Below are 18,530 nucleotides of genomic sequence, written 5' to 3'. Positions count from 1 at the left end.
GTCAAAAATAAAAATACAGCAAATGGTAAAGAGCAGGGGGATGTTCTGTTTTGAATGCCTGTGTTACAAATGCATTCTTTGGAAACAAGAAGTTTCATTATTTGAACGTTGGGAATCGGAGGAAGTCATAAAAATTATGTTTTGTGTGACTAACAGATGGGTTGAGACTATATTAGATTAATTACTACTGATTGTTGATTGTTGCTTCTCAGTTCACCAGTGCTTTTTTTGCTGATCAAGCTGTGAAATCTTAATGGGTTTTTGACAGCTTGCACTCTGTGACTGCAATAATACTCAAAAGCACAGTGACTTAAAAGGCCACTGTCAGCCTGTTCTTGGGTTGTATTGTGGTTACAGTAATCTCAGTTTCTGGGGTTTCAGGCTTGCAGTTTTCCTTTCTAGCCAGCACTGGAGCTGCAGTGGGGTTTCCTTATATAGCAAAGGCAGGAAGGTGAATGCAGCTCACTCAGACGTGAGGGGGAGGCAGGGACCAGAGAGAGCATGCCTGGAGTGCAGAGGGTAGGAAAAAGACAAGCTGGATTTGGCTAGGGAACGGAGAAAGGTCTGATGGTGGGAATTAACAATGAGTGTGGTCAGGCTCTGAGGAGAGTGACCTGGAGACCTGCAGGATGTCACTGAAGGAGCAGTGCATTGCTTCAGCAATGGAGCTGGAGGAGGAGCAGGGCAGTTTGGAGAACAGGGAGAGTGACTGGAGAGGTGCTGCCCTTGCAGAGGAGTAAGGATACTGCTATTCCAGCTGCTCCTGGAGTTGGGCAGTTCCTTTATATCTAGAAATTCAGTGGTTGGAAAAAGGAATTCTCCAGAGGCTGTGTTCTTTTGTTCCTGTACTTGGTCTTCCCCATCTGTACCCTTACTTGTGAGTTTACTGGGCTTTTCTGTGGGCAACAGATTCAGACATGATATGGAAGATGAACAAGATCCACCACCACTGGGAGTGGGATTGAGAGTGTTAATCCTTGTTTTTCAGAGCTGAGTCAAAATGGGGAGACATCTTGTGAAGAAGGTTTTTGAGGGCTAGAATGAACCTGGTTAGGGGACAGTGATTTAAAAGTCATCAATCCAGCCTGCCAAAGTTAAAGCCCAGCTAAAATATTTACCTTTGAATTTCATATTCAGTCTAGAGGATTCTATAATTCTGATTTCCACATGTATATTCATGTGCTTCATGTGTACTTTATGGGGCTGACTCATTTAAATGATGTCTCCTCTAGTTAATGGACCATTAAATGAGAGGCTGTAATTACTACCTCTGTGGCTCAGAGTGGGCAAGAGGATATGTGTTAATTCTTTATAAAAATGACAGGACTGTGCATCTGCAGGATAGGAGCTGGATAAAAATCTTTCATCCCCTGCAAGTGTCAGCCTGCTCATCCCGTGCTGGGAAACGAGCCTGGTCTGCTCCTCTCCCTGCTGAAGGCTTTTTAGAAGGCAGGTAGAAGAATGATGTAAAATAATTTTGTTTCCAGTTACCTGTCCATGTTTTAAACTAATAGGCTGTTGAATATGAAATCTGTGCTGCAGCAACTTCTACCTTTTGTAAAGGTAAAATGAGTAAAGTTTGTTTTTCCTTTTGCTGTTCCTTCCTTCAATAGTGGAGACTGCAAGGATCCAGGTGCTGTCAGGTTGACCTGTGTACCAAGGCTTGGGGTTTCACAGAAGGAGGAGACTGCTACCCAAAAATTGGCCCTCACCCTTACAGAGAAGGCTTCAATTTCTTCTCCTTTGGACCTTTCTTCTGACCATCAAAGCCAGGTTTGCTGTGTAATGTGGTAGCTCTCAATGCAAACTCATCTACATCACCCACCCATGTTTGCCAGATGACAAAGTACATACAGAGTCACTTTGTCTCTTAATATGATTTTTTTTATGGTGGTTGTTGCTATTTTCAAATCTTCCCTTGGTAAGTTGCCTTTTGTGAGTTTATTCAGCTGCAGACATTATATGCACTTGCTTTGGCAGCTGGAACAAAAGCAGAATATTGACAGAATTAAAATTTGCTGGCAGTTGTATTTGTGCTTTGCAGGCAGGATTCGTTGTAGTGCAAATCTTTGTGGGCTAATGAAGTTAAAGCAGGGCTTTAGATAGAATTCTTTTCAACAAAAGCAGCCTGCCTAAAGCTGTCTCTGCTAGTGTTTTCCTTCTGAAACAATGAGAGCAAATGCTGCAGGTTTAAAAATGGAATATAATTTATGAGGCATCAAGCCTTGGGCATGAGTGCTTGTGTAACTGGAATTTAAAATCTAAAATGAATATTAATGAGGTGGGGAGGGTTGCAGACCTGTCCTTTAATACTAATCCGTTGTGAGTGAAGCAGCTCTAGCAATGAGCTGATACTGGCACAGAGACAACCAGGAATTGACTGCTCTTAGAAAATGCCTCATCACTCAAAGTCTTCACAGGCTCCTGAATACTTGTCCTGATCAGATACAGAAGGGCACCTGAACATTTCTGGTGTCAGTTCCCTGCTGATCCTGTGTGCATTTCCCTGGGGACACTCCTGTGCTGGCTTTCAGCTCCAGCCCGAGGTGTGGATGGAAGCGTAATGGAAGGGTAAGTCAGCAGGGCACTTTGGAAGTGCCTGTGGAAGAGAGCTGGGAACCTTCAGGCTGATGTTTAGGGCACAGTTATGGTGACTTAGACTGGGTGACATCAGTGTTAGAAGCTCCCTGCCCCTGATTATTAATGACAAAAAGGTTCTCAAATACTTAAGTGATTTCATAACTCTTAAGTGTGTGTAGAAGAAATGTGCCAAGTGACTAAAACTTCCCCTCATTTTCAGGAAAGAAGGTACTTTGTATTAACCATTTAATCTAAGTCATGATGTTCAGATTATAAATTCCCTGAAAATGAATTTCCTCCTAATTCACAGAGGCTGATGATGCTGGGAGATGAGAGAGGTTGCCTCAAAAATACTGAGCCCCTTCATTTTACTCTGTAGTTAGGGCAGGAATTGGAAAATCTGTCAGCAGCTGGCTGGAGAAGCCAGTTAAAATAAACCTCTCTACCTCTTGTCTTGGTCTGTGCTCCAAATGCACTGATGTGCTGCATCCTCTCTAGTTTGAGAGAGGAGTTTTGGGGTGTAAGTATAGCAGGTTTGAAGAGTTTGTCTAAAAGTTGAAGTACTAACCTTGATCTTGGTTTCATTTGTTGGATGTTATGTGCATGAGTTTTGGTCAAGTTCTGCATTTATTCTATAAGTAAATGGTGTCTTGTGACACCTACAAAGCCTATACTCAAAGTGATCACTTTCCTTGCCTCTAGCTCAAGGGCAAGGCACCAAGATCAGTATTTCCTGATACGTAAAATCCATTAGACTTTACCCAGGTACTAAAGGTAATATACTCCTGTGTCCATTGTCACAGAAACACATTTAACTTTGTAAAAAGTGGAGTATTTCCTTGTTGGGGATTGAAAGTTACATAGTTGCTACTAAATCGTTGCCTTTTAATACCTACAGAATCACACAGTCCAGAACTGACATTGTGAGATTGGAAATTAAACTGAGGGAGAGAGAAGCTCCAAATTAATTATTTCTCAGAACCTAAATGGAAAAATGCAGCCAGTGAAACTCATCATAATAATTATATTCTTAATATTAATTAATGCAAATACTGCAGGAAGGTGTTGTTTTACACTATGGTTCTGTATTTAGATCTGCTAATGGAAGGTTGCAGGCTGAGCATTGCTCATTCCAGAGTTCTTGCCAAAGTTTCTAAAGGATTCTCTTTGTCATGCAAGCTTTCCCCTGTGGCATGGTGCTTGCATGCTGTACATGCCTCTGCTGCCACATGAAGTAATAGTGTCTCTTTACTAAATCTAGAGTAACTGCATGGTTATTTGTGCTATTGGAAGAAGTCACAAATATATAAAAATACTTCTTTCCCTCCCTTGAGTCTAAGGTCATTGTCAAGCCCTGCACCTCTTGAGCAGTTCCAATATTTGTTCTTTTCTTAGGTACTGGATTGGAGTCTTTAATTCCCACAATCAGTTACATGGTAGTAAAAAAGCTGAAGGCCATGTTGAAGAGCTTGGTGTCCATGGGGATGGTCTCCTGTTCCTCTGGGAGTGGCTGGGTGCTGTTCCCAGTGCCAGGGATGCTACTGGAGGTGCTGCCTCAAGGCCAGCAGCATCCCTGCCCTGTCCATGTGGGATGGCTCAGCAGGGGCAGGGCTTTCAGCTCACAGGGCACCAGTATTCCTGTGCCACTGCATGCACCAAGCTGATGTGTCTTAAAAATCTCGGGGCAGTTTTAACCTAGAATTTATGGTTTACTCTTGCCCTTTAAAAGGGCAGAATGGTAATAATAGATTCTAAAGCTGTGAAAATATTCTATAATCTAGGAAAGGTTTAAGTCTGTTTTACAGGTGGAAAAGCCAAGGCACAGAGATTGAGGTAGGCATTGCACAGGGGTGTGGTAGTTGAGACTGGTCTCATCTCTGCAGGTTTAAGTCCAGCATTGAGGCAGCCTCAGGTTGCCTGTGTCCCTTTAGCAGGATGTTACACTACTAACATCTCTAGAGCTGTGCTGAAGTCACCCCAGGCAACCCCTGTTCTGTACTTGTCTGTTAAATAGCCTGAAAAACATTCCCTGCCAGGCAGTAAAGCAAGCATGGCCATCTCCTCCCTGGCTTTTGCCCTGCAAGAGTTCCTCACTCACTTTGATTCTGGTTTTGTCTGTACTTACATTGGTTTAATTTCATTTTTTAACAGCATATTTGTTACTTTGCTGTACAAACCCAGCTGGAAACACACCACTTGTTGTTGCTGTGAGAGGGGCAGCCAGCTCTGTACCCCCACGTCTGGACCTGACATCTCTTAGATCATAATGCTAAAGGTACAGTATCTTATCTCCATCACTGGCCTGGCTGTTTCAGGGCAGGGTGCACCCCTGCTGTGGTGGGACACACTCCTGTTGGAATTGAAGCAGTGAAGATGTGGCTCATGCCAGGCCCTGCTCCTGCTGCCTGAGGTGCTTGTCCACCTGCTCAAAGGCAGAGCCATAGTGAGAGGCTGTCATTTTTGTGTGCCCAAGCCTGATGGATTCATCTTAATGCTAGATCACTTGCAGCTTGTAATCAGAGATAATTCTATTACAGCTTGTTGGCTGAGTGAAAGAGGAAAACAAAGATTAAAACTGAAAGCAGATTTCCTTCTACTTCTCTAGAACTAATTTCCTTCTTAGGTCATCCAGCATCTTCGTATCTGTTCTGTTTGTGTGTTTGTCCTCCATGGACACAAACTTACAGGTAAGAACTCTTTTTAAAAAAAGCATATCTTACACAGGGTAAAATAAAAAGGAATTCATTGGCTGAGAATCAAATGCATGAGGAGCATCATTTGGGTGCATTGTGGCTGCATATTTAACTGTGTAGGTAGAAATTAAAGATCCTAGATCTAGGGGTTCACAAATATGCCTACATGGCCTTCATGGCAACATACACTTGTGCAAGTAAGTGAGGTGTTTAGAGACTGAAGGGAATGGCTCTGTGTGCATGTAGAGACAGTGCTTAAGGCATAACAGGTGTGTGAATTCTGATGGAGGATGAACCCTCCTGAATGGTCATTTTGAGTCCATTCATGTTCCCACTATTCCTGTGCTTAAGAAATTGGGCATGCAAGAAATTCCCACATGTGTTAGATTTGTGTTGTGTTGAGGGCAATATCCTGCAGCAGTTATCAGTGTCACTGAAAAATAGAATAGCACTTGGATAAATTGCAGTCTTGTCACTGCTTGGCTGAAGCCAAAGTGCAGTCCTTAAGTTACAGCTACAGCAAAGTAAAATTGGATTAAAATAAGTGAAGGAACAAAGAAATGCAGAGAAGGGACTGCTCAGTGGCTCCAGAGGTCTGGCTGTCATCTTGTATTGTTTCTGTGCCCTGGAGTATCTGTTATCAGTGATTCAGGAAGTGAACTGCAGGGATATGGACAGAACTTAGTACTGTGATAAGGCAGTGAAATGACTGAAATGCCTGGTGTAGTGTCAGATAAGATGAAATGCCTGGTTTATCACACAAGCAGAATTCTAGCAAGATCCAGGGAGGCTGTGCAGCTTTATTCAGTGAAAGGCTGCAGGCTACCAGGGTGACCACCACACAAGACAAACAGAATGGGGACTTTATATCAAGAATCTGCCCTGCACAGATCCCTACGTTTGAGCGTGGGAGGATTTTGTGTTTCAGATTACATAAAGAGATTTACGGTAAGGGACTCCTTAGTGCTTTATTGTGAGCCTGGTTTGAAATTGAAAACTTTCTGAATGGCACAGAATTGGTTTCTGTGCCTTTTGTAACATGCTGTGTGTGTTTGACATTCTTGGCCAGCTTGTGCAGCCTGTTGGCTTGCAAAACACCTGCCAGCCTCAAGGAGGTGTTTCTGAAATGATGACTGCAGGCTTTGCCTTTGTAAATAAATTTACTTTTCATGGGAGCCTTGGCACGTTCAAACTTTTATTCTGACTGGAACATTTATTGTATAGGATGGTAGACTGATATTCAAATGATGTGGAGGTTGGTTGTTAGTGCTTTTTGCTTTGCTTGCCATAGCTCTGTGTGTTTTATACAGTGACTCTGTTGGGCAGGCTGACCCCGAGGTGATTTCATGAGCAGCCAAGTTCTGCATGAGCCCATCTGACCTGTGGTAGAAGCAGTGCAATCACCTTGAGTGGTGGCACTCAGTGCCTCAAAGGGTGCTCTGGGGTCATCCTGGAAAGCTGTGAGATCAGAACCCCGCAGTGCACAGGTCTGAGGAGCAAAGCAGAAGAGAGCTCTCCCCAGAGCTGGAGCCCTGATGGACAGAGCACAGACCCTGTGAGCACAGAGCTGTGGAGACACCACTGGTGAAGGGAGGATGGGAATCTGCTTTTCTACCTTTGTAAGCTACCTATTAAAACCCACTGTGCTTTCAGGATGCCTGTGAGCTTCAGTTTCAGTTGCTGTTGTGGCAGAAAGTCTAGGAAAAGTATTTGTTTTCAGTAGCCTGTTTGCATTTACCTACTTTTTGAGCTGATGAAAAGAGCAGTAGCAGAAAATGTACTTAAGCAACTTTAAAAAGAATTCCATGGACATATAATAATGTTCAAGAAATTTAAAAAATATAAAATTGTAGGAGTTGCATTTTAATTAGAATAGATCAGATTGTTGTGGGTTTTTTTGAAACTGTTCTCTTTCAAAATTTTGAAGAAAGGATTTCCTCATGTATTTTGTCCAACAATAGCTGTAATGGCTTTTCTTAAAGAGCCTGTATTCATAATCATCTTTGTTTTTTAAAGAGCCAATGGAGTAAATGAACTAAATCAACAGCAATAAACTGAGTTCTGGCTCAGTTGAAGAACAGACAAAATTTTTACTAATTTTGATAAGTAGGATATTGTTCCAAAGCTTTAAATTCCTCTAATGTAACAACATGTAATGGATTTAATAGGCCAGAGTATGATGATTTTTTTGAATCATATCTTACATAAGAAACAGGCTCAGTTGACCAGACACATTTCATATCCTAGTGACTGCATGTTTTGTTGTCTATTTATGGCAACATAGCAGAAAAATGTTTTGGTTTGTTCATTTGAATATACTGCTCATCTGTTGTTCTTGTTGAAGAGGTAATGATGTGTTTAAATTGTTCATTTCCAGCTTTTTTTAAAGGTGATAAACAGGCTGAAATACATGAGATTTTCTCTTGGTTTTTTACTGAAGGAGTGCAAATGAAAGAGATTTTCAGGACTACAGAAGGTGGCCCTAGAACCATAAAAACAAATGATCCAGGGTTTTTTTTGACTAGTCATGTCTTGGGGCAAATAAGTCAGTACTGCAGTTATCTGTCTCCATGGCATTCTGTGGCTTGGCTCTGTGCAGATCAGAGTTAGTGTTTTGCAATGAAGACTATAATGAGATTCAGAATATCTTGTTTCTCTGTAATTGATCTGTTGGGTGACTGAATAATTCTTTCATATTCATTACTTCAATTTCCTTTTCTGTAAAATTAGTGATAATGGTGCTTCTCTTCTGGAAACACATTAAGGTCCACAGGTAAAAGTTATCTTAGCTTTATTTTGATTTATTGGTTTTCCTTGTCCTCAGTGCACTAACAGTCAAAACCAGCTTTGTTTTGGATGTCTCGCATTGGATTACATCACTCTGGCCAGTTTACCAAACTCATTATGTTTATCTCTTGGAAAATCATCCTTTGTTTTGTTCACAAAGCTAGTACTCAAATTCATGGAGCATTGCAAAGGAAGGATACTTTTGGAGGATGGGACTGGCAGAGAACCCATAAGGATGAATAGTCTTGGACCACATGTGCAATTCTTAGTAAAGCTGGTGAGAACTGCTCTAATGTGTAAGGTTAATATTAAGCCTAGGGAGAGCTCTCTTTTCCCAGTGTCAGCCTGCAGGTCAGGTTTGAGCCTGTCCCAGCAGGATCTGGTGGGTGTGTGTAAGTTCTGATGTCAGTGGCTGCAGGGGGAATCTGTTGTGTGTGTTTGTGGGCTGGAGTCTCCTGTGCAGTACCTGGGGTACTGTGCTGTGCCTCCTGCTCTCAAACAAGGGGCTGGCCCAGCTGCCTGGGCTCTTGTGGAAGGACTCTAGCCCCAGGCAGCTCTGCAACAGTGCCCTGCATGTTCTCACAGACTGATTGGAAATCTGTTATTGCTCAGAGGTACAGTGGAGGGGAAAGTTGGTGCTCAAGCAATAAGATGAGGCATTTTTTTCTCTGAAATTAATTGGACTCTTAGGAGAGGCAGTGACAGGAGTGTTGTAACGTGTGCCTGAAGATCAAGGCCCCTGTACTTCCTTCAGGTTTTTCCTTTCTGGAGCTGAACAGCTTTGATATTCACCTAGATCAATCCTTTTAACCTTAGTGCTGCCGCTGTCTTCTGATTTGCTGGACCTGATTCATTTTTTATCCTCTTTTAGGACACAGCCCTAATGAGGGCTGTGTCCTAAAAGTTAATCTTGATGCTCCTCTGCTCATTCATGTTTGTGATTGGGGGTATGTGTCTCACTCTGTGGGGTTTTTCTGGAGGGCTAACATCTTGCTGCTTTTGCTGCTCAGAGATATTTTTCTGAATCCTGTGTAGAGTTATTTGGAACTCTTCAGGTGCTGTTGGTTCACATCCTGAGCTTCCTGTTCTTGCACTGCACAACAATTACCTTTAATTTCTTTTAGCAGTTGTCTCCTGTTTTCTGGAGTTCATGCTGGGACTGCAGAGCTGCAGATGGAGATCAGGCCTTGGCACCTGCAGTTCAGGCTCCTGCTCACCTGGGAGTCACTCTTCTCTCTCCCCAGCAGAGCAGCTCTGGGATGCAGGCTCTGGACAGTCCATGTACTGCAGGGCCCAAAGAGCCCTCCTGGGGTCCACATTCTTGGCAGGCTGTGTGCACACTGCTGTGGAGAGCTCACAGAGGCAGACAGACTGAAAGAAATGAATGGAATTGGTAAACCATCCTGAAGGACTGGGATTTTTAGAAAAATACATGATTGACTAATTTCTGAGTATCTCAATTATTAACACTGTCTCCCCAGACTTTGTGGGAGCTCAAGAGGAAGATGTCATGTGCTCCAATATAAATTTTGCACCATAGTGGTCTGCAGTCTAAATATACTCTATTGAGTATCCTTTCAGACAGTTCATATCCCAGAAACTAAAGTAGTAAACTATATATAGTCTGTGACATTACAAACCAGGTTTGTTTTCACCTTCTCCATGGCTGAATTGAGATAGCAGGAGCTAACAGGTCCTCCTGCTGTTGTCTTCTATATTTGTGGCTCACCTTTCACTCTCTCATTGGTGGCTTGTTTTGTTGTTGAGGCTTGAGCAGCCCATGTGCTTTCTGCTCACCTATCTTAGGCATATTTCTGATTTCAGGTGCTGAATGCTTCCCTTCAGAGACCTGATTCCTTCCAGCACTGCCATTGCATGGTCACTGATACAGTCTGGGGCTGGGCAGAGTTGAAAAGAAATGCCCTTTTTCTATCAATAACTCTGTTCTGGATGTTTTCTTGGTGGGTTCCTGTTCCCAGTTTCAGCTAAAGTCCCCAGGAGCCCAGTGTGGGAAGCTTCAGGGTTCTGGTTAATTCCAAGCACCCCTTTAGGAATCAGCACAGCTTGGTTTGCATCTCCCTTGACCTGTCTTGCTATAAAAAGAAAATAGTTTGCTACAGATTTGATGACTGGCTGACCTTCTTGTTTCTTGTTCTTGATGCAGAATTATCAGGTTTAGGGCCAGAACACATTGTACACAAGCTACCAAATGGCTGTGGGTCATCCCACTGTGTGAGGCAGTTGTCACCTTGGCCAGCAGGGATGGCCTGTCTTGGCAAGGCAGGTAGGAAGCTGCCAGTTATTGCTGTGGGACACTGAGCTTGTTTTGGGGCACTTTTATCTGTTTTATGGTCAGTGCAGAATCCACTCTTCAATGGATTGATTCAGTGTACACAAACTTTGTCAGAATTTTCCTGTTTCTCCTTTTGTGGTGGAACAAGAGCATGAGACCCCTGTATTTCACCATTTTCAGGGATATTATGTAGGGACTCTTGCCAGATGGAATGTGCTTACCTCTCTGGAGAACATGACAGCAGTATTTTCCAGCATCCAGTGGATGTGTTTTAACTCTTCTCCTAATTTTTTGCACTGGAAAGGTCTTGATGCACTGTTACTGGATTTCTAGCTGGCACTGCCCTACTACCCATTAGTGGCAAATACTCCTGGTATCAGCTAATATGAAATCCAGACCATTTATATCCTGGATCTTTTATCAGCACTGTTATTTGCTTGCTTTCCTCTGAGTGATTTTGGCTTTGTGGTGCCAGGCCTTGGGGCTGTTTTTGTAGTCCAGCACTGATAATCAGTGTGTCTGTTTACACTACAGCTGTCTCTGCAATGCAGCTGGAGATTAATTTGTCACTGATCTAACAGCAGAATTCCAAAATCAATGATTTATTTGTTTTAATTCAGGAGCCTCCTATGAGTGCAGAGAAATGTCTGTGTGGTTGAAGAAAATGAATGCTCTGGAGTCTGTTGACTGCTGATTTAAGGTAGCAAGGTGGTTCAGAAGCAAAACTTGTGAGTCCTGATAGAAGCCCTGCAGGGAAGCACGGAGGGGTATTTGCTGTTTTGGGAGTGGAAATGGCTGTACCAAATGTGCTCTGAATTTCTGTTCTTACTAGATATTTGTGCTGAGATACTAACCCCAGATGGAAAGATGGATCTCTGTGCTCAATGATAGCACTGGAGCCCTCATTCAAGGCTTCTAATTCACACCCAACTGTTCTTAAGCTATCTGCTTCAGAGAGATAAACTTAAAAAATTGCCTCCTTATTCCATGCTCTGAGAAACTTGATTCCTGTTGTTAGTTGCCTTCTGCAATTCCACTGGCATGTGGTATAATGTTCCTTTAGGGAAGCTTTTCTGTAGATCACATTCTTTTGTTTGTTTCCTGTATACTTCTTCCAACCTGATAAAAACCATTATAAGTTTAGCTGGAGATGTTTTTCACAGCTGAGATGGATGCAGCAATTTCTCTGCTTTTTGCCAAACATTGAAACATTCACCTCAAGGACAGCAAGGGGCTTCTATGTGAGCTTTGATTATTGAGAAGAGTTTGCAAAACCACTGCTTTTTGTACACAAACTCCTTTATTCTGAATCTTTTTCCAAGCAGTTTGTGTTGAGACTGATCGTTATTAAGCCTGAAGTGATGGTTATTCCTGTATTTGTGAATGATGTCAAAGCAAAATACCAGAGATCTAAATCAGCAGGTGAATATAGCACATAACAGACTTCATTATATGGCACATAAGTATTTACTTGATCTAAAATTTTGTTAACATGGTGTTTTGGGTTTCAGTGAGAAATAGCAATGGCAAAGAGTTATTACTTTAAAAAAACCCTATAGTTTAATTCCTGCAAAGAGCATTATTAGCAAGGAGCAGTGAATGCAGTGCTTGGTGTTTGTTGTACCACAGCTGGGAGCTGTCAGGTGGGAACGTGGGCGAGAGAAAAAATCAGGGACTGAGACCCCAGCTTACACAGGCCTGACATGATGGCAGGAATTGCTTCTGTAAACTCCACCTGGGAGGAGTTCCAAGGGTGTGTGGCAGTACCAAGGGATGCTGGAGTCCAGTTGGATGGTTTTGGAGGCTGCCTCTTGCATGGCTGCCCATGAACACTTCTGTCTCTTAATTGCAGTGCAGTCCAGCATGATTTGAGGTGCTTGTGTGTTTTACCTGTCAAAGACCTAAACCACTGCAATGTAAAATTGTGCTGAGGTGGTGATACCTCAGTGTCCAGGAAGGGGGGCTGGAGGACAGTTCTTGCCCTTCAACCTTGGGAACGTAAGTGGAGAAGCAAAGAAAATAGAATGATGTGTTCTTACAACAATTGTCAGTCATGGTGGGGTGAAAGGTGGAGTTGGAAATGATGGTAACAAATGAACAAGTTAGAACAGCTCTGAGTGTGCATTTTTGTTGTATCTTTTCAGATTTGAAGCTAAAAAGATCTTCTGAAGTAGGAAAGGAGCAGAAGCGCAGAAAGTGCAGTTAGGGCATTTGCATCTTCTCAAACAAAAGCATGTTGCTGGCAAAGTAGAGGCTTTTCTGAGGGATTTGATTTGAAGCCAGTCAAATTTCAAGTCAGCAAGAGCAATTGTGCTGGTTTTAATGTGTTTTGGAGCAAACTCTGGATTATGTAAGTTTGTTTTTCAGAAAAGTTGACTGTCTAGAAATAACCCTTTCTTATGCAACAGGTCTGTTCCCTGTGTGTGTATCCTGAGAGCCCTATCTCATCACTTCAATGAGGAGAATTTGCTTTTACTGGTTTTATTCCTCTTGGCATTACTGCACAGCCAGGGTCACTCTCCTGTTGTGGCAGATCCCAGTGACACAATTTCTTGTACCTGAGCAAACTGCAGTGACACAAGAGCTTTTGGCAGGTGTCAGGTGGGCCTCAGGGCTCCCTGCTGAGCTCCCAGTAGTACTGAGAGAGCATCTTGTGAGTAAGAAGCTTCTTGACTCTGAGGGGAGCTTTTGTGGCTGACCCTTAAAATCAGCAGGCTTTATGAGGAACTGACTGCATTAGATATAGAACCACTGAAATTCAGGGGAAGCAGGATCAACATGACTTTTTGGTTCAGTTTCCAGAGGAGAGGTCTTTGTTGGAGGGTGTGGAGGAGTGGGAGGCTGAATCCTTACCACCACACTGAGGAAACATTCTCAGTTACCACTCTTCTGCTCCATAGTTTAATAGCTGCTTAAAAATAAAATAAATTGAAAGGATGAAAATTTCAAGTAATGAGCTTTCTAATGTAGTTTCTGTGAGTAACAGACCTGGTGGTGAGGAATAAGCTCTGGGGTCAAGTGAGTGAACATGGATAGACAGCAGGTGCCATGTTGGCATCCTGAGAGGCAGAGTAACCTGGTGGAAGGACTGTGGGCACATGGTAAACAGTGTTATCTAGAAATCTCATCACTTTGATGTAAATGAAATGTCATAATTGATCTGTTCAGCTCTGCTGTCAGCTGCCTGGCTGAGATGCATTACAATAGTGCACATGGTATCAGGTTCAGTAACCTATCCCTGGCTCTGCTGCTGCCTGCAGACATCCTTAGATTCAGTTGTCTGGAAAATAATGAAATGGAAGTGGGGAAGGAAGGCAGGACTTGCAAGGGTATTTCCTAATTGACTGTGTTAGCAGTTTTCTCTCATTCAATACTAGAAACCCCAAGTTTCCATGGTGATTGATGGGGGTACCTGGCACCAGAGCCATGTTGTGACAGAGGCAATATTGAGTTGTTCTTGCCTGGGTCACCTGAGGATACCAACAGTGTTCCACAGATCCTTTTACTGGGCAGATGGATTTCAACCAACAGGGCATGAGTGATGCATTAAATGTGGGGTTCTTGGCCTTCTAAAGCAGCTGTGGTCCAGTTCTCAGGGTGAGGAACTGGACTTTCCCCTGGACCCAGCAGGAAAGGCAGCCATGGGCTGGAGGGATTTATCCAGGCTGATGGGCATATCTTGCCTTGGAAGTTACTCCTCTGAGTTAGAGCCACTGCCTCCTTTGTGCTTGCTGTTAGATTTGGTCTGTTGCTGGAGCATTACTCTGTGGATATAGTAAATTGACCTTTTGTGCTGTTCATGAGAAACTAGGTTTAGTATTTCAGAAATTTAGATACCTTAAAAAGGTTCAGTTACCCTTTCATTTGCTGTAGAGAAAAGTGGGAAATGTATGTTAATGAGCTGCAGCAATTAGATGTAGATTAAGTAGATTTTTATTATAACTTGAAAAAACTGACATCTGGTTTCTAAATATGTAAAATATAGTTGTAAAAAAATTTACTTTTTTTTCTTGCCTGAGCAGTGTTTATCAGATGTAGCCAGACTGCTTTGAGTTTATTTGCTTTGGTTTTTCCTTTTGTAATCTCCTGATGTTTTGCCACATTACATTTTCCATCTCCTTGGAACTCTATTGCACTGCCAACTTTTCCCAAAGCCTTTAAGTTCTGTATTAAGCTTTGGCTTTTTATGGGCCATATAAAAAGTTATTTTTTCACTTTCTTATGTATTGTCAGCCATCTCCAGTTTTACAATGTTGTTGGAAGCAATGCAACAATCTAATGAGATGATCTGTTTGAGCAGCTGGTTTTAACCTCTGTGACATTTCTCATTTGGGGTATCAGTCTCTGCTGTCACTTCAGTACATGGTGTAGATTTTTTTTTTAATGTTTTATTTTCCATTCACTCCATCTTTGAGGATTTTTTCCTTCCTTTGGGTCAGACCTAGCAAGGAGGAATGGTAACTAAACTGCCATATGATAGGTTTTCAGTGTTGAATCTGAATTTTTCTCTTGTTTTCTGACATCTCTCTCCCAGCTGGGAGTGTGTGAGAGGTGTGTGCCAAAGAGGAATAAACTCTTCTCCCCCTTGAGAATAGAAGTCTCTGTGGCATCATTGCTTCAAGGTCACTTGTAGTTGTGTTTCTCCAGCATGTGTGTTCCTTTTCTCTGTCTTCCTGAGGTACCTGATACCTTCGAGGTGTTTTAAAGGGACCAGAAAAGTTTGTTTCAGTCCAGCAGACAATGGAATCAAGGCAGTTGCCTGCACACTCCAGATCCCAGTGCTCATTTTTTGTTAGCTGGAAGAAATGAGCAGAAACCCACAGGAAACCAATTGTCATCAGAAACTTTGTTCAGGTTACACCCAGACAGTGGTGGAGTCTTGTGGGTCACCAGTTTGGGCAGTGACTGAACATAACTGTGCTCTCTGGCATTTGTTGTTCACACAGCACTCTGTAAATTTGGGGGCTGAAGATGAAGCACCCTGTGTTGTGGTATCTAAGTGCAAAATGTCCTTTTAAGCCACAGCTCCTCACAAAGCAAAAGTGACTTTGATAGGCTGTGGCACTTATCACAATGTGCTTTTTTTTGGTGTCAGGCATTTTAGGATTTTTCCCTTATTTTTGGTAACTATTAAAAGGCTTGGGACTAGCAATGGAAATAAATGCTCTCTGCAGGCTGCTCAAGCAAGATCTGAACACTGGGCACTGAATCAATGTTCTGAACAACAGTTGCCTGCTTTTGTAATTCAAAGCAAAAGGAATAAAAGGGTTTTTGCCAGTATTTGAGCATATTATCATCCTGAAGGAAAGACAAACTGTTAGACTTGCCAGAGCCATTTTTTTCTGATTGTGTGTTTGCCAGCAGTGCAAAAGGAGAGAGAGTGGAGGAGAAAATGAAAAGAATAAAGAATAGCCGACCTTAACTTTGTGACAGGTGTTTAAAACTTTTTACTTTGGTCCAAATGAGGTTTCCTTCTCTGTCCTTCATCCCATCTGTAATTTTGCAGTTGTTTATGGAGGCACAGTTTGATGTAAGCAGTATAATAGGTTAAACAGCTGTATCAGAGTAGGAGGCAGTTATGGCTGTATCTTCCCTGTTCCTCGGACAACACTAGCAAGGAATGTTTGCTGCATATTTTTAGCAAGAATTCTCTGTAGAGCATTCTTTCAAACATCTCTCAGTGCACTGTGTGAGCAGTTGGGTGATGAAATCTCTTCCATGTGGCTGGAATACACAGTGCATGTGGCTGAATCCAGAGGAGAAAGGGATGGGATTTTATTTTTTTTTTTTTTGAAGCCCCACTTTTTGCTTTACACAGCGTTTACCACAGTAAGTGAAGAGGATTAAACCAGCAGTTACAGGAATAATAACACTAGATAATACAATTGGGCAGCAATCATGCTTTTTGCTCTCAGTTGTTAAATAACTTAGAGACCAGCTCAAGGTTTTGCAGGACTCCTGTTTGCCCCCAAGCACAGCCAGTTGTGCTCCTGGTTGTACCTGCTTTGTTTCCTGGCCCTGTGCTGTGCCTGGAGTACCACACTGGTGGTGGCAACTCGAGTTCTGTGTGTGCAGCTGGGGATGACTTTCTGTGGCTAAGCTTCCTTGTTGAAGTATCTGCTGTAAGTTGTCTGACTTTAAATACAACACTCTCATGACTCTGCCACTTTCTTCTTGTTCCTAACAGAACAACATTCAGCAGGTACTCTTGATTTAGTGAATTATGTTGGTTGTTTTTATCTTTTGTCATCAAGCATGTTTGTGGGCTTGAAAGAATTAATTCTTTGGAGGCATTTGGCTAAAAGCTCTTGATTCTTTAACTGCAGTAGTAGAGTTGCAAGGCATTTATTGTCCATGTCCTAAACCTTCAAGACAGAGCTGAATATTTTACTGTGTTGTATGAGATATCACAAAACTTACACCATTCTATCCCAGACCACTGTGAAAACCCCAGTGACTTTAAAATACCTTTTTGGTCAGGAGAAGTGACATGGCACAAAGTGCCAGGTTTTCTTCTAAAGTCATTGCTTGATATTCAAACTCTCCTGGGAAGGTGATGAACAGTCCAAGTCTCACAGCTTTGGCTGTGTTTGGTAAAGCTGGTTATTTGCCTCTAAATGTCACAGAAAAACCAGGTTGGCTATAATGTAACACTTCTTTTAAAGTGTAAATAAAAATTCTCATCTTACAGAAGTGGCAAGGATCCAACATTGTCTTGAGAGAGTAACTTTAATGCTGCTACTACTCTGTGGGAAGGGGTTTAATGCCTAGAATGTTCTGTGTCATACAGGAAATTCACTTTAAGAGTGACTTTTTTTTTCCATATACCATTTACAAAAAATGAGGAAGGGACTGGAGGCAGAGGGGTGCTGGGGATCCCAAAGGCTTTGCTGTGGTTCCATTGTTTCTCCTCCCTGCTCTGCACTCAGCAGTGCAGAGGGAACCAGGAGAGCCAGACACAGTCGTGTGACAGGGTCACATCTGGCATGGGACAAACTGCTCTCTCTTGATGCCACAGTTCATCCTCTGTGGCAGAGAACTGACTCCCCTTCTGTGTGCTATTGTAAGGGTACATTCATTAATGTTTCTAAAGCATTCAGAGCTGTGGCAGTGGAGCCTGTGCAATGTGAAGTGACTTTTTCTGTTCTCTAGTGACTGTCATTTGTATAGTAGATGTGCTGTGATTCAGAAGTGAAGAGCAAGTCAATAACAAATCCTTTAAGATTTATGATTTAATAATTTAATTGCTAATAGTCAGACTAATTCTGCTGTGCCTTCATTATGATTTTTTTTTAACTTGGTTCATTTTTATAACCTGGGAGAAAGATTTAATTTTAGAAGTTTCAGTTGACTGAGACATGCTGGTGCTAGATATGTATTTCAGGTCATTGTCATTGTACTCTATTTTTAAATTCAAGTGCCAGCCAACTGAAAGAGCACCCTGTGTCTATGCTGGGCATTCTGCATCCGTGCTACAGAGCTGAATTCTTCCAAGCTTCAGCACAAAGCCAGCCAGTTTACTTTTATTTTTTCTCCTGTTTAATGAAGGGAAATGTTCTAGCACCTTTTCATTATCACAGAACTAAAACTGGTCATGAAAACAATCCCCCTCCCTCCAGAGGCCTGCGCAGGCATTGGCCATTGTTAAGATGCTTGCCTATCAACAGCCACTCGAGAAAGAATTTTAAATGGTTTTGTGACGTCAAGGAGGCACAAGAAAACACAGTCTGGTGCCAAACTGCCTCCATCATTGCCTCCATCACAGTAAGAAACAGATAACACAGAAATAAATCTTTTGTGCAGTAGCTATCTCACGATATGCTCTAGTGACTCCAGTAAGTGAGCTTGTCTGGTGTAGGAATAGCTGAAGAAGATGAACTTTCAGAGCCTCATTTTCTAATTTATGATTAATGCAAAGGCAGCCTAATCTGTCTGACTTCCTGCTGTCTGGACACAATGTCTGTGGGGAGCTTGGACCTCGCACAGGGACACGCCCTGACCAAGTTTCAGCCTCCAAAAGTGAACAGTTTGAGTACGGTGGACAAAAAACTCTATCTCTTGAATGAAAAGATGGACAGACTGCTGCATTTCCAAGAAGACCTGACAGGCAAACTGCAGCAAGTGGACAGAGGCATTGCTGCTGTAGGAAATGGCATTAACAAGCTCACAGTATCCCA

At 42.4% G+C, this 18,530-nt stretch overlaps 1 protein-coding gene across 1 annotated transcript in view; it reads left to right on the top strand.

The window, feature by feature from the left end:
* The first annotated feature begins 2,433 nt into the window (after positions 1-2,433).
* Positions 2,434-18,530, top strand: part of MYLK3 (myosin light chain kinase 3) — a 36,470-nt gene continuing 20,373 nt past the window's right edge. The window contains exons 1-2 of the mRNA XM_066557547.1: positions 2,434-2,571; positions 4,732-4,855. Coding sequence (XP_066413644.1) covers positions 4,847-4,855 — 9 coding nt within the window. The 5' untranslated portion in view covers positions 2,434-2,571; positions 4,732-4,846. The remainder of the gene's footprint in view (positions 2,572-4,731; positions 4,856-18,530) is intronic.

Source organism: Molothrus aeneus, chromosome 11 (genome assembly GCF_037042795.1).
Source record: "Molothrus aeneus isolate 106 chromosome 11, BPBGC_Maene_1.0, whole genome shotgun sequence".
NCBI lineage: Eukaryota > Metazoa > Chordata > Aves > Passeriformes > Icteridae > Molothrus > Molothrus aeneus.
This window is presented reverse-complemented; position numbering and strand designations above follow the sequence as displayed.